A 16745-nucleotide genomic window follows, 5' to 3' on the forward strand; every position below is an offset into this window, starting at 1 on the left:
CTTTTCGTGGGAAATTTAACTCGCGTAATGATCGCACCCCTGACTTTGCGACAATTTTTTTGACAAGAAAGTGTGATCATTATACGAGTAAATGCGGTAACAGAGGCAAGGTGAACAATACAGATCAAATGAAGATAATAACTACCTATTCAACAGTCGGTAAATATAAGGTTAAGACAGAGAACGAGTAGGACCAGGCAAGTAATTATGATAGTCTATAATTACACGGGGAAAGAAACTGTATTTAAAGGTGTCCGTACGGGTAAAATAAGGCGCGATGTTTACGTGAGAGTGACTTCTAGTATTAGGTGGTTTGGCAGGAGTTCAGTAATTATCTGATGAAATCCGGCAAGAGGAGTTAATAATGCAATGCAAAAACTTAAGTGACTCTGTGCATCAGCAATCTGAGAGCGGTTGCAAGCCTAGGGATAAAGCGCTGTGGGAAAGTGAAAAATCCCTGTCAAGCCTGCGGCATATGAAGCGAATTGCTTTTTTTTGGATGGCCTCGATTTGAATAATGTTGCATTGTTTGTGGGGATTGTGGACAGAATAAGCATAATCCAGTAGAGGCCAGATTAGAGATTTATACATCAGTAGTTTAATATCTCTTGGTGCTGTGGTCAGTGTGCAGCACAGATAGCCTAACTTTTCCAGTGCTTTTGAGGTTTAAATCTATGCGTTTAGACCAAGACGTACTGGTTGTGAAAACAAGACCAAATTATTTATACTGAGTAACGCTATGCATGGGAGTATTATTGATTTTGTAAAAGAAACAGAAGGCGGCGTCATTTTATTAGTGAAAGTCATAACGATATTACGGATGTTAATTGTCATTTTCCAAGGTAGCGCACCAATAGCTAAAATTAGAAAGTGATTTTTGAAGCTGTAAATGGTCATAAAAGCAGGAAATTTGATTATGTAATATGCAGTCATTGTTATTTGTCATCTTCCAGGTAGTACATCAAGAGCTAAATTAGAAAGTAATTTTTGAAGTGCTAAATGGTCATAAAAGCAGAAAATTTTATTTATAATACACAGTCATCATACATACAAACGTAAATTTGAGGTTATGTGACGAGGCAATTAGTAAAGATCAAGAAAAGCGAAGGATCCAACACAGAACCTTGTGGCACTCCGGAGGGTACTTCTGCCACCCTGGAATTAGCTCTGTTAAAGGACATAAATTGAGATCAGTGGGAAAGAAAACTAGAAATGCAACTGAGGAGGCTGGGATTGGTAGGGATGACATCAAGTTTATACATCAATTTCGAATGAATCGCTGTATCGAATGCCTTTGAATAATGAAGATTGCATCAGTTTCGTTGCCCGCATCGAGGTTAATACAGATGTCATATGTAAAATCACCTAGCTGTGTTATTGTGCTGAATCCGCGTCTCAAGCCAAGCTGGACATTAGCTAGTAGTAATTTATGTATCTCAAGGTATTTCATAATGTGTATGTAAATAATGTGCTCTAAGATTTTACAGGAATGAGAGGTCTATAATTGGTCCATAAATAGATATATCCTATTTACAGGTCTATAATTGGTCTATATTTAGATATATCATACAGTGAAACCTCGTTAAACCATAGTTGGCCGGAGCTCGGAAAAAGTACGTAGTTAACAGCAGTACTGCTTAACCGAAATACCATGAGATCGCTCACTTACCTATCGAAAACGGAACACGGAACTCGGAGAGAGTGCCATGAATGGGGAAAAAAACGTGCGACACTTCGCGCGACAAAAGTGTTATTTTCGTTTGATGTCGTGGCGGCCTAGCACGACGGCAGCGGCCTCAAACTTACTGAAGCTGCGTGCCAGCTTTTCAGCCAGCCCCCTCTTCTCGGCAAACACTCGCATGGCAGATTCCTCATTGGCGTTGCATATTCTTCGTGCACAGGCGCGATAGCGTTGCAGAAGTCACGGGGCACCTTTTCATTGCAGGGTGCTGTTCTCGTCGTGACGATTGCATTCATGAGGCTGACGTAACGCGCAGCTTCTGCCACTGTCAGGCCTGAATTGCCCGTGCTGTCGCTTTCCATGTCGTCCTCGTCACTGTCACTAGTCGACACTTCAGCAACAACAGAGGCAATGATGGCGAAAAGTCGAACCTCGTAGCCGACATCTCTTTGCGGTCGCAGCAGCGCTGCCGAGCAACTTCTTCGCATTCCAAATGCCACAAACCGTAGTCAACAGCAGATCCCTGTCACAAGCCAGCTCTGACTTCGTGTCACGTTCGATAGCACGGACAATGTCTAATTTTTCTTCTATGCTGAGCACCCGGGGTCTTCTTTATCTGAGCTTCGGCATGATGCGAGTCCTCGCTTGCACGACGCCACAACGCCTCTGGCACGGCATTGGAATGATGTTGATGTTGGTGTGGCTTCACGCGCAAACGCACACGGCACTTGCAGGCTGTTGATCCAGTCTCTGAAGCTTGTTGTTCTGCCGGGCCGCCTGATGGAGACGACGCACCGCCGTGTTTGCGCGACGAAAAGTGGAAACGCTACGTATTAACCGATGCGTACGCAATAAGCTGGTGCGGTTTATGCGGATACAAAACACATTATGTTCAACGGCTGCTGAGTGGGGGATTTGACTTTACTACTTTTAAAGCGAAACTACTGTTTAAGCAGGTACGGTTTAAGGAGGTTTTACTGTATTTACTTGAATCTAAGCCGGCCCCGATTCTAAGCCGACCCCCGAATGTCCGAAGCCAGAAAAAAAAAAAACAGAAAAACTTACCTCGAATGTAGGCCAAACAGGAAAGCGAGGACAGGGTTCACAAAATGAAAACAGCATTTATTTAATATAAACGTGCCGAGCTCACTCTACATTGTCATCTCTGCTACCCTCATTGCCTATAGCCCAGACCACACAAACGCTTGCGGATGCATGCCCATGCATGCGCAGACAGTGCGGCGTGGCTTGCATGTATCGAAATGCGGAGTGATATTGTTGAACAGCTGCTCTCTGTTATCGCATGCTTATTTTCCCTATCGCTATCATTTATCGCTATTTTCTTGTTGCAGCACACGCAAAAAGCGTCTCCCATTGCCCCCTCCAACAAGGGTTGTTTTTCTCATCAATGTTGCAGTCCCACCCGGCTCAAACGTGTGACGATATATCTGCAGCTAGCAGAACTTTTTGTTTAAAAGCGGCACAATAGGGCATTGCCAATTTGGTGCCATTACGATAACACCATGCTGTGGGCCACGCCCTACGCCGATACAACCCAGGTCAAAATAGCGACGTCGCTCTTGTGCTTCACTTGGCGACTGATGCAGCTAGTAGCGGCTTCGATACTGACTTTTCTATATGGCGGTAGCGATGCACAATATTTATCATTTTCAATTACAAACTGACGCCTTTTTTAAAACCCTCGAGTCTAAGCCGACCCTAGAGTTTGGTATATGATTATTTGGAAAAAAAAGAAAAAAACTGTCGGCCTAGGTTCAAGTAAGTACGATAATGTGTTTGTCACCAGTCTTGAATAAAGGAAGAATTTGAGCCATTTTCCAGGATGAGGGTACTACAGAGGATGCCAGGGACTTGTGAAATATGACAGTAACGTAACGACAGGTCCATAATAAGTACCGCACCAAACACAAGTTCGGAATGCTGTCAGGCCCAGTAGACTTCTTAATATAGAGTCTCAATATTAAGTTCAAAACACCTTCTTCGGTAACATTAATGTCACTGATGGGATGCTTTTGTCATGAGTAAATAAAGACTGGAAATATTCATTAAATGCATTTGGTATATGAAATGGATCATTGGTAGAATCGTTAATCATCGTAGAAGTATCTGTCATATGATGTGGTAAAACCATAGGTGAGTGCCTATCTCGACATGTGCTTTGTCTAGATCAAGTTTACGCCAGATATATATGCCTATATCACCTGGTGGTGACAGTCTTGAAAACTTGAGGCCTGTCCGAAAAAACGCCATTTGCTGTGTTTGCCCTCCTGATTGGTCAAGGCACCTGTAACTTCTGCACTGCACGAAACTACTGAGACAGTGTATAACTATAGTGCTACATACATTCTTCAAAGCCACTTGTGAAAAAAAAAAAAAAGCAATTAAGGGCTTTCAAGGTAGCATCGCGATGCCACTATTAAGATTGAAAGCTGTATCCCAACCTAGCTACAGTTGAAACTCAAGTTAACAAAGGGATGACCACGCTCAAATTATTTCGTTAAATCGGGGACGCTTGGAAAGTCTAGTAGGGGATTTTTCGGTCCTTCGAAATCTAAAATTGTAACGTAGCGACACCCAAAAGGTGCCGCGGAATTGTATTTGCCACTAACCCACGCCTGCATGTGTAAAAAGGCCGCAAGGGGGCCAAACATCGCTGCTCTTAGTGCCATCTGGTGCGTAAGAACGCTAGCGACTGCCGAGTCCATTGTTCGATGCATGGGCGCGGCGTACAGCCTCATCAAAATAAAGCTAGGACCGTGACTAGGGTGCCTAGATGTTTTAACACGATAGCGTTAGACTAAGCACACGCTCAAAGAAAAACCCATCTGCATCAAAATTAGAAAGAAACCACAGCTCTTTTTATTCATTTATTTCCGGATAAGCATCATTTAATTGGGTTTAATATTAACTAGTTTCATTAATTTGGGTTGATGACACCATCAAACCTTATGGGTACTTGCTGGGGGATGGAAATTTCTTCGTTAGATCAGGAACTTCATAAAAGCGGGTTTTAAAAGTGGGATCGAGTTTTAGCTCTGTACAGAAGCGCTGCCAGTTAAGAAACCAAGCAGGGAACAGCCGCAATTGTTGTAGGAATGACGGTACGATACTTTCAACTTGCCTTTTTTCTTGGTAAGTGGAGGTTCAAACTACCTGAACTTCAGAAAAAAAATACTTGCAAATTCCAAGTGTCCAAGATAATTAGCTAAGGCACTTATTTTCGTGATCCGGTTTCGGTACCCAAGAGGTGCATGCATCATGAAGTCAAGATACATTGTCTCTTCTCTGTCCCAGCAATCACTGCAGCTGCCGCACACCAACTCAGCCAGGAGAAATGCCGCAGCACTCTCATTATTTAATTTCTCTTTGAGCATAGTCAGAATCAATGTTGTGCCATTTGAAATGGCTGCAGACGCACTAAGATATGCTTTCTCTGCTTTACACATACTGTCTTCTTGCACATTTATTTGCTTTATCTGTGCCTCTTCTGCAAAGAGTGCTGATCTGCTATGGCTTCTTGCTGCTTTTGGGCACCTTTTTTTATTTTTATTTTTTATTTTCCTGCAACATCTGCCATGGTCAAGGAATGCCTTCTTTCTTGCAGCTAACCTCAGGGCAACGAGTTTCAGGCGCACGGGGCTTACCTTACTGCGATGATCAATATCAATAACCTTTGTTGCGCATTTTATCAATGTTTGACGAGCAAACCAAGTGTCAAGTTGAGAATGCAGCCTTTATTACCGCAGTTTGCATGCTGTGTCAGTTTCTGCTGAGGGGAAAAATGTTTGCTTGTGCATGCGCCATCGGTTAACATGTGTTTGATAACTTCAGTTTTATTGCTGTTGTTGCCGCAGGTTCTTGCATGGCATATTGCAGTTGATTTCTTTAAGTCATTGGTTCTTTTCTAAAGTGTGAACAAACAGGCTGAGCTCTCCTAAAATGTCTTGCTTGTTGCTCCTACAGACACCTGCTTCAATGTTTCATGTTCTAATCTCCCTATATTTGTTTTTTCGACGAACAGCTTCAACTGGAACGACCTACCCATCACCGAAATCTGTGCTTACTAAATTACAATATGTAAAGGAACATTTTCTTGCAATATATCAGTGAAGCCAGATAAGACAGCTTGCTTTCTCTATTTTAACAGGCAGTTGCCAGCTGCTTGAAGCCATTGTACTGCATCTTTACATTTGCTAGAGAGCTGTAGACCAGATTCACTAGTCTAATGACTGATACAAACAGACATAGTAGCTGCCAAAGTAAGGCCTGTTGATAATAATGGCTGGTTGCAGGGCGTGTAGTACATAGTGTGATGACTGTGGTTGAACCAGTGGAAAAAAAAGAAAAACGCAGCATAAGATGAAGACATACATGTCACACGTGATGAGCGCACACCGGACTTACAGTTGGCAAGCCCTTTTTACCTTGTGCACGTTTGGTCTTATGTAAATCTTTTTTTTGTTGGTCCAACCACAGTTGTTCAGGCCTGTAAATACTGTTATGAGGAGAAACTCACTTAAATGCGCTTTTTAAAATTAGAAGTGTGATGGATTGGGCTTGGTGGCTTTCCATGGACGCTTCTCAGCAATCAATGCTTCAGATGTGCCAGATTTTATTTATTCTGTTTTGTTTGTTTTTCACATCTAAGGGACCCTTCGCCATCACTTACTTTCACTGTGCGTAGTTACACAGTGCATAGGTATAACTTTATTGTTAGAGCACATTTTTTGGATGAGCATAGGCATGGTGCACCAGAAATAAAAAAAAAGAAATGAAAGAAAGAAAGAAAAGATAGGTGGCGACAACAGCTCGGACATGCTGTGTGAGCTGTCTAAGACATCACAGACGTTGGCATTTGTCCATGGGAGTCTAGTCAGTTGTTTACTGATAAAAGAGCATTGCATACAGTTATAAAGTAAATGAAAACTTACTAATTTGGCAACATTTAGTGACTTTCTTATCTTTCAAAGTATGTAAAAGAGGCATCAAATACATATTAATTTTACCTTGGAATTGCGGTGTCAGAAAGACATTGTTGTTACTGCAGTTCTTGAACAAGAATGGTAAAGGTTACCTTGGCTTTCATTTTATTCGCTATTAAAGGGACACTAAAGGTTACCAGAAACTCAAGTTAAAGTGGTAGAGCAATGTTCTAGAACGTCTAAGGCGTCAATTTAATCGCGAACAGAGCTTTAGTAACCGAGAAATTGAGGTAAATGCATGACACGATTTGAGACCCCCCAGCGACATTCCGGTACTAGCCCGATGACGAAAGGACTCCTCATAATTTGTGTTACTAATACTCAACTACTCGTATTAAAAATATCATTTCATTCGATTATAAGACGGGAAAAAATGCTACTTGTCTACGTCTATTCGACTCTAAGAAAAAATAACATTTTGACGTTACCCTTCAGTAATATGGGTGTTCGAAAGGTTTCGTTTTCGCTCGACTCTGCGCGCTCGACTCTGCGCCGCGCACGCTTTGGAGTTTCAGTACTTTCGTTATCGCGTCGTGCTGTGAGGGTTCTGCTGGCTCGCGAAACTTTCATTTGGAACAAGCAGCGAGAATGCCACGTCCATGTGATGTCGTGGGAAGCCCTCGTTGCTTTCCCGCTCCGGAGAGCCAGTGTCGAGGCCGCCGTCGTAGTACGCAACGACGCCGGCAGTGCGAGCCCTCAGCAGCAGGTCGCGCTCGTCGGTGCTCAAATCGCTGAAGTTGAGCCCACCATCGCGAGCCAATCTGTCGGTGTCAGGGTCCATTGCGACGAGCGTCGAAGTTTGCGCCATAGAATGAAGTACCAGCTTATGCGCGTCTTGCGCTGGAGTTTGAGGTATAGTAGCGGCGCCTGGTGGCGGTGCGGGAAACGACATCTGGGTCGCGCCAGCTTGGGTCGTATTGAGCCCTGGCTGTGGCGAAGCACGTTTCTAGGCCGAGTTTTGCGTCGATTCGCACTTTTTTATGCCCTGTTGCGAGTGCGAAAAGGCTCGTCACTTCTCACAGATCACGCCGACCACGCTGCGAGCTCGCCGCGGCCTATAGTTTAACGAAAACGGACTCTCCGTGTGCCGTGGGACGTAATGTGGGACGTAATTCGTTTCTCCTTTCGCTAGCCACCATACTCCCGCTTTCGCTCTGCTGTCGGCTCTGTCTTGGCTCTGTTTCTGGCCGCGCGTTTGCGTTTTGCGCAGAAAAGCCGTAGCGCCGTCTGCGGACGCCGTTCTACTCACCGTTGGCGCAACGTCACTATGAGACCATGATGTCAGTACTCCTCGATCGGAGGGCGGGCGATTTGAACTGCGCTAGCGGTACGCGGACGCTTCAGAACGCATTTTCTCTTAAAATAAGTCTCTCCTTGGCACGAAATAAGCGTTTCGAGGTTTCTGTGATGGTATTTCAACAGTCCACGTTGACTTAATAGTAACCTTTAGCGTCCCTTTAATCAAGCTCCTCTTGTCATCTGAATGCAAATAGAGTTTTACAAGAGTAATCTAAAGCCTCGAACTTTGTGTTTTATATATATATACAGTGCAGTCCACTTATAACGATACCACATATAACGATATATCGGTTATAACGATGGGTCGACATGTGAGTGTCATTTTATGCATTAGGTCTATGGGGAAAAAAACCATTTATAACGATAGGTTATTCACCGCATATCGGATATAACGATCAAAATTTTGCAGTCTGGACGACGTTTTCCGTGCCAAATAATCGTAACGTTTGCGTTGCTTAGTTCCCTGAAACGAACGATGTCGAGACGAGGCGATGTTTACCTCCGTAAGTTCGTATCTGCCGCCATTACCGCGCAGCGCGTCTCGCCCCGCCCGCGTACGAGTAGGCGCAGCCAACGTTGGCGCAGCGCGCCACAAAATGGCGCTAGCTGCTTCATGCGCGTAACCATGCGCGTCGGCCACAGTCGCTCCGATAGAGAGAGAAAGAAAAAAAGAAGCGACAAGCAAAGCGGCGCGGTGGCGCCCGTCCCGCGTCTCTCTCGCGATAGCAGGCTGACGCCACCGAAGCAGCGTGCAACCAACGGTTCAACCCAGTTCGAAGATGGCGCCGACAAAGCGCAAAGCTGTGTCGCTTGACACGAAGATGGATATTTTGCAGGACTCTCGATGCGGCTTCAAGGTGAGCGCCCTCGTGAAGAAGTATGAGCTCGTCCAGTTAACGATATCAACCATCTTGAAAACCGGGAGCACCGCGATTGTGAAGGCAGGAGCTATCAGCGGCCATTCCGATCAGCGGAAAAGGGGTTAGAGACCCTTTGTACGCCGATGTTGAAGAGGCGCTTTACCAGTGGTTCATCACCAATTGCTTCAAGAAGGCGGGCTTTGTGCGTAAGGACGAACTTCCCCAACCCGCTGAGACCGACCCGGTGGAAGTCGCTGACATAACCGAGCTCTGGGAGCTCGTTCCTACTGGTGACACAGGTGGTGTGTCGAAGGAGGAGTTTTTGACTGCAGACAGTGCTGCCTCGTTCTGCGATGAGGTCACCGACGAGGCGATCGCTGAAGATGTGCTGTCTCGACAGACGCAAATTTGTGCGACGGTGGCGACGGCATCAGCGACAGTGACAACGAGATCGACAGTGGCTCCTTGACCCCGACCACGATGTCCACGCAAAGTGCACTGTCGTCGATTGACTCCTTAATTGATTTTATGCATGCTAAAGGATTGCCGCCAGTGTTCGCGCAGCAGCTGGAATCCATGCACACCGCGGTTGTGAAGCTGAAGCTGCCGCGAAAGCAAGTGCAGATTTCGGACTATTTCGGCGCGCCTAATCCTTGACACGGTCATTGGCGCTAGAAATAAAGTTTGTTTTTCACGGCCTACTGTATACATCATCTATTCTTTAGAGCAAGTAGCGAATTCGAGTTCAGAGCTGCAAAGGTAAAGAGCGCAAACGCGTTTAAATTTTTTTTTTTTTTGGTAACTGCAGTCCAGATATAGCGATCATCGGTTATAACGATCATATTTTTCGTCTTTCTCGATATCGTTATAAGTGGACTGCACTGTATATATATATATATATATATATAATTTTTAACATTGCATGTCTCTTCAGGAGTAGAAAACTTAGAGACAGAGTATTGTCATGATGGGTAACTTTGCATGCCGTAAAGTGGCACTAATGAAAAAGATAAATTTTAGCTGTATTGGTAAATCAACGAAGATTTTGAAAGGGCACTTTATCAGTCAAAACTGATTTGTTGTTTATCATTAGCATTCCTTTATTGCTTAAAGCAGTGAACCAAGATTGCGCTGCTTGTGGCATGCCTCACAATTTTACCTGTAATGAAGTGCAGAATCATCAGCACACGTCTCACATTGCTTGATTGCCTGTCATGCATAACTCGCCTCCTTCTGGCTTGTAGCAGTTTTTGCGCTTACTTCTGTTCATCACAATGAAACTCTGCTCTGCTTTCCTACCCTAAAGGGATTCTTGGTGTGTTATATTTCAGACTCGGAAGTGAGCGATCCATTGTACAGTAAAGAGCGCCATGCTCGTTTGAGAGCCACACTGAAAGCACTCGTTAAAGAGGAGACAGACTACCAGCATTCACATCATCGAGGTACCGCTGTCATGCTAATGGCGTGTGCAAGGTTGCACTCGTGTTTATCATTGCAACGATCACACATATATGCAGCCATCTGGGGCTTTATTCTTGTTTTACTTCTGTATCGTTTTCATTTTTATATTAGCTCGGAGCTAGAGTGTTTGGTGAACTTGCGGGAATTCGGATTCCTCTAGTACTCCCGCACTGTGTGTTAGAAGGCTAATGAAACTGACGTTGGGCAAATTTTTTTTTACAGCGAAGGAGTCAATAACACAGACTTGCTTCATTAATCATTCATTACCATTAGCTGCTTTGAACATCTTTGAGGGGGGAAAAAAGCATAAAGTACGCTTACTCCGACATTGCCCATCCTGTGACTACACTTTTGACACAAATCAGCATCAGCGTGTTTTGACAGTCTTCTTTCTCACTTCGTTTTAGTCTGGCTAATTTATTTCTTTTGTCTAAGATTGAAATTCCTGATGCACCACTTGAGCATGCATGTACACTCTGATAGTGCCAGCAAGACTGGTAGACACAGCCTTGATGGTGCGTAGATTCTTAAGAGAACTACTTTATTATAGACAAAATGGATTTGTGGGCATCTATGAATGTACAGCTGCTAGAGTCTCATGAATTTTCTAGAAGTTGCTCTTTTTTTCCAAAGAACTTTTCTATACACTGCGGGAAGCTACCCAAGGCAGTGTAGAGGAGAGGCATGAGGAATGGAACAGTTTTTACATTTTAATTTATTGTTTAGTTCACTTGGGACATAACTACAAAAGGGACTGCTCTGAATTCGCACCAGGCATTACCCTACATTAAAACAAGAGCTCTTTCTTTGAAAATGTTTTAAAAAAATGCAAACAATGAAATGTATTCCAAAAGGACTTCTTCTTGGGTTGGATTTCCTAGGTATACTTTTTGGCGCAAAACACATTATTGAAAAGGGACAGAACAAAGGAGGACAGTGAAGCACTATTGGCGCTTGGTGCCATTGGCACTTCACTGTCCTCCTTTGTTCTGTCCCTTTTCAATAATGTACCTTGTGCCACAAAGTATACCTAGGAAATTAAATGTATCCGTTTACACCTTTCCTATATCGAGGAGTGGGACATCACATTAGTGGAGTGGGACGCTTTAAATATAGCCACAAAAATTTCTCTACTCAGCGGCGGCAGGTAGGCATATACAGTCGAACCCACTTAAAGCAATATTCAAGTGCCACGAAAATGCCAGTTATAACCGATAATTGTTATAATCGGGTTGCATGAAAAAAAAATCATAATAGGGGGATGGCACAGCTGATACGAGAAAACTATATAGGCAGGGAGGCCAGTGCCCCTCCCCACCACCTTCCTTCGCCAAGCTGCTGATTGTGTTCACTTGTTTAACTGCTTCCTGGGTGCTCTGATCGCATGTAACAAGCCGCGGCTGTCGGTGTTAAATAATGGCGCTGTTATAACAACTGCAAAGAGGTGTCACAGGTGGCAAGCAATATGCGAGCATCGCCAAGGCATCACTTTGGTGGCCCCAAAAGGGGCCTTTTAAAAGTTGCGAGAAGGCTACCGCGGCAGCCTGTCGGCTTGAGAAATCCAGAAGAAGCGCTGAGGAGAGATCGCCACAAGTATCTCACCACGTACTTGTCACTGGCTTGCACGAGTAAAGCCCATGTCCGTCAGCCATGCATGCTTTACTCGAAGCTTGCCGACATCCTTCTATGAAGCATCCAAGCGCTACACGTAGTGCAGCAGAAGGTTCCTCGTAACAACGAAGCCCCAGAGGGACTGAATCATGCCGGGCCTCCTGTGCATGACATTAGTATGCTGGCCAACACAGCAGGGAACAAGTTTCACTGAAGGTGTGAGAGTGATCCTGCATTCAGTCACATATACTACAGTGATCTCAAGAGATCAAATAGAATTCGTGGAAATGTCAAAACTGATCAAGGAAAAAGTAAGGGATATTCGAAATTATAATGTGAGAAAGACTGAGGAAGCAATAACAAATGGATGCAGCGTGAAATCAGGGAGAAGAAAACTTGGCATAGGACAAGCCAAGATGTATACACAGAAAGATAAGCAGGGTAATATCATCAGCAGTTAAGAAGATATAGTAAAGGCAGTGGAAGAATTCTATACTGACCTGCACAGTACCCATAGCAGCCACGCTACCTTAATTAGAAACAGTAATGAGCAGGATACAGAGGCTCCTTCTGTAACTAACGATGAAGTTAGAAGGGTCTTGAAAGACCCTTCTAAGCAGGGAAAAGCAGCAGGGGAGGATGGAATAACAGTCAATTTAATTAAAGATGGAGGAGGTATCATGCTTGAAAAGTTTGTGACCCTTTATATGCAATGTCTCAGAACTTCAAGTGTACCAGAGAAGGGAGACATCATAGAATTGAAAAATTGTAGGCCCATTAGTTTGCTTTCAGTATTGTATAAAATATTCACCAAGATAATTTCCAATAGAATAAGGGCAACACTTGACTTCAGTCAACCAAGAAAAGAGGCTCGCTTCAGGAAGGGATATTCATCGATAGATCGCATCCATGTCATCAATCAGGTGACCGTAAAATCTGCAGAGTACAACGAAGCTCTCTATATGGCTTTCATAGATTATGAAAAGGCATTTAATTCAGTAGAGATACCAGCAGTCATACAGGCATTACATAATCGAGGAGTACAGGAGGTGTATGTGAATATCTTGGGAAATATCTACAAAGATTCCATGGCTACCTTAGTTTTCCACAAGAAATGTAGAAAGTTACCTGTCAAGAAAGGAGCCAGTCAAGGCGACACAATCTCTCCAATACTACTGACTGTATGCTGGAATTATTTGAGCTGTTAAACTGGGAAGGCTTAGAAGCGAGGATCAACGGCGAATATCTCGGCAACCTTCGGTTTGCAGATGACATTGTCCTGTTCAGCAAAACTGGGGTTGAATTGCAACAAATGATTCAGGACCTTAACAAAGAAAGTGTAAGAGTGGGGTTGAAGATTAGTATGCAGAAGACAAAGATAATGTTCAATAGCCTGGCAAGGGAACAAGAGTACAGGATTGCCATTTGGCCTCTAGAGTCTGTGAAGGAATATGTTTATGTAGGTCAGTTACTTACAGGGGACCCTGATCATAAGAAGGAAATTTAAAGAAGAATAAAAATGGGGTTAGGGCGCATTTGGCAGGCATTTTCAGATGTTGACTGGAAGTTTATCATTATCATTAAAAAGAAAGGTGTACAATCATTGCATTCTGCTGGTGCTAACATATAGGGCAGAAAGTTGGAAGTTGCCAAAGAAGCTCGAGAGCAATTTAAGGACCGCGAAAAGAGAGATGGAATGAAGAATGTTAAGCGTAATGTTAAGAGACGGGGAGAGAGCGGTGTGGATCAGAGAGTAAATGGGGATAGCCGATATTCTAATTGACGTTAAGAAAAAAAAAATTGAGCTGGGCAGACCATGTAATGCATAAGACGGATAACCAGTGGACTGTTAAAGTCACAGAATGGGTGCCAAGAGAAGGGGAGCGCAGTTGAGGACGGCAGAAAACTAGTTGGGGTGATGAAATTAGGAAATTCGCTGGCGCAAGTAGGAATCGGTTGGTGCAGGACAGGGGACACAATTGGAGGTAGCAGGGAGAGGCCTTCGTCCTACAGTAATAATGCAGTGAGTTTACCAGAGGACACTAGTTTCCTGCGTCATTGAGACACTAATGCAAAGGTTATGGGTTCAGTCCCCACTCGTGACAACTTATCTTTTCTTCCACTTTCATATTCCCTTTTCTTCATTATTGTCTACATTTAAATTTCAACCACACCTAATTACCTCTATTCTTTCCTTGGCTTTATTGCCTGCTAGCTTTATACAGTCGTGATCAAGCAGACATTCGGTTCTTAAAGGCAGGCAGAAATGACCAAGTCTGTTTTCAAGTTGCATTTTGAAAAGTATACTGTGACCAAATGTGGAATCACTCTCCCAACAGTGTTTGCTCTTTTTACAGCACTAAATGACTGACAAAGCACATACGATACACACTAGGGGCGTAGCCAAGAAGGGGGGGGGGACTACTGGGCTTCAGCTCCCCCCTCCCCCCAAATTTTTCCAGTCTGTGCCCTGCTGCCTTTTATGCCTGGCACGTTGCCTATGAATAAAGGTGCATATCCTTCAAATGCCTGCCCTAGACAAGTACAGGATGGTACATGCCGTCAGGCAGACCAAGGGCTTGCTCAAGATAATAGTTGTATTATTATGCACCAAGCATGGGAAACTTAACTGGGAATAATAGAACCTTAGCCCCCCCTCTCCCCCCCAAAAAATAGAAAACTGGCTATGCGCCTGGTACACACTGCACCCATTGTTATGCTGAGTGGCAAGTGAGCTCAACATATTGGCACACTATATATATATATATATATCACAAATGCTCAAGATGCTGCAAAATATAAAGACCACCAACAAATACTTGTATGGACAGAAACTATGGAAATAATTTGTTTTTAATCTCTTGGAATGTTAGAATACAAATGTTTTGTTCAGGGTATAATTTGTTTAGTACTGAAAGCAACATATGATTCAACATTTGATATGTGTATGTTGTCCGTTTTTTTTTACTGATTGTGGTTCAGGATGTCCGAGTACACAGTTTTCTCTTGATTGTGCCAGCCTAGATAATGAGTTCTTATTAATTAGTCCAAGTTTAAGCCAACGGCAGAGTTTATAATCATACATAGATCTTATCTGAATAATTTGTGATTTTGGAATAATTCAGCAGTGTGCGCAAGGGTATGGAGTATTAGCAACCACCTGCCCAATTGCCTTCTGTAGAACTGTGAGCTTACGTATAATTTCTGCAGTAGCTGTGGCCCATATGAGAATTCCATAATTGTGTAAAGAGGGTGCATTGTAGAAAATTAATTTTACTGTTTGGAAAGATAAAAGCAGTGATGATGCTTAATACAAGTAATTTGCAATAACTTTGCAATTACATGGTTAATATGCTCAATTCAGCTGATATTCTCGGTAAAATATACACCTAAAATATTGAATGAATCTTCAATGGAAATAATGAATCAAAAGTACAGGGTCGGTCCAATTCTGGGAATAATTTAATAAAGCCATTTCTTTACAACATGGTTTCAGCTTGTAGAACTGTTAAACTTTGTAAGAATGTTACATCACAAGACAAGGCTTGAACGTAGGATAACAGGAAAAACTGGGTAGCGCTGCAGAGGTACAAACTTGAAGCAGAATTAGCAGACACAGAGTAAGCTAACAGAATTAACATTGCAAGGTAGAGATAAAATCATCATGAGCAGTGTGAAAGCGTGCTGCCTTGACGCTCCTCACCTGCTGGAGCACACGGAGGTGTGTAAACAATTCAAGCAAGAGGCTAGGCGATGCTGGTGCTCTACAGTGCTTCCAAACAACCACAACTTGACACGTGGTCTCCCCCACGAAGCGCAAACCTGCACTGCAGATGTATACGCAAAATGGACGCACTTCTAGAGAGGCTCCTCCAATGGGGTCCCCACAAAGGTCAATGTTCGCACTATGTGTGTTGTTCTACGAACAGCCACCCAGATATTGGACACTTGCTGTGGGAGTGTTCAGGCCTCGATAGACTCTAGAATCCATGCAAGACCAAGACATTGCTGGTCTTTAAAGAGTGGCTGTACCCCTCAGGCAAGACAAGCAGCAGCTGTATTGCGCTGTAGAATTTGGTTGTAGAAGCTGCCCTGCGGGATCAATATTAGCATTGATGTACCTTTTCCTTCTTTCGCTTCACCCCGCTAAGGCCTTGGGCCATCCTGTGTGATCAAAGATGTATTCATTCATATAAAATGTGATAACGAGTGTGATGGCTTTGACAAGAGCAGATGGAGATATATATTAAGACATCTTTCTTTAAGCTCGCATAGAGCAAAATCTAGAGGAAAAGAAAGTTGAAAGGTAGGTTAGGACCGTGCAACAAACGGTAGAACTGGAAATGATTGAGTAACAGTAAGAGACACCAGAAGGCATTATATAGACTAGAGAGCAAACATGGATAGATGGTATTCTGGTCAAGAGTGAGATGAAAAAGTGTAGTTGGGCAAGCCATGTGATTTGTAAAACAGAGCAACAGAATAGAGCAAGGAAATGCGGTTGATGGGTGGATAAGGTTAAGAAATTTGCAAGTGAAGGATGGTGGGATCAACTAAAGAGGACAGGAGTAATTCTAGAACACTGAGGGGCACCTTTGTACTTAATCGCACTTTAATTTTAATCAGATTATTATTATTGTATTCAACTACTGAAGAATAAACCTGCCACTGCTTTTGCGTACATGCTGCTTGTGGCTGCTGGCACCATAGTTTTCCTGCCTGGCTTCTGTTACTAGAACTGGAAGCACTCACTAGAAAATTGACCTTTTTTTTTTCCCCTAATGTCTGGCACAAGTTTGCAAATGCCGCATTGCACTTGGTGATTGCCCA

General features: G+C 43.5%; 1 protein-coding gene across 6 annotated transcripts in view; it reads left to right on the forward strand.

The window, feature by feature from the left end:
• The window catches only part of Pitslre (cyclin dependent kinase 11B pitslre), a 60523-nt gene that overhangs the window by 22743 nt on the left and 21035 nt on the right, over positions 1–16745 (forward strand). For 3 of the 6 annotated variants that reach the window (XM_050194973.2, XM_050194990.3, XM_050194982.2), the window contains one exon: positions 10175–10285. The exons of the other annotated variants lie outside the window; for them this stretch is intronic. In XM_050194973.2, the coding sequence (XP_050050930.1) occupies positions 10175–10285 (111 nt within the window). The remainder of the gene's footprint in view (positions 1–10174; positions 10286–16745) is intronic. 6 annotated transcript variants of the gene reach the window in all.

Source organism: Dermacentor andersoni, chromosome 3, assembly GCF_023375885.2.
Source record: "Dermacentor andersoni chromosome 3, qqDerAnde1_hic_scaffold, whole genome shotgun sequence".
NCBI lineage: Eukaryota > Metazoa > Arthropoda > Arachnida > Ixodida > Ixodidae > Dermacentor > Dermacentor andersoni.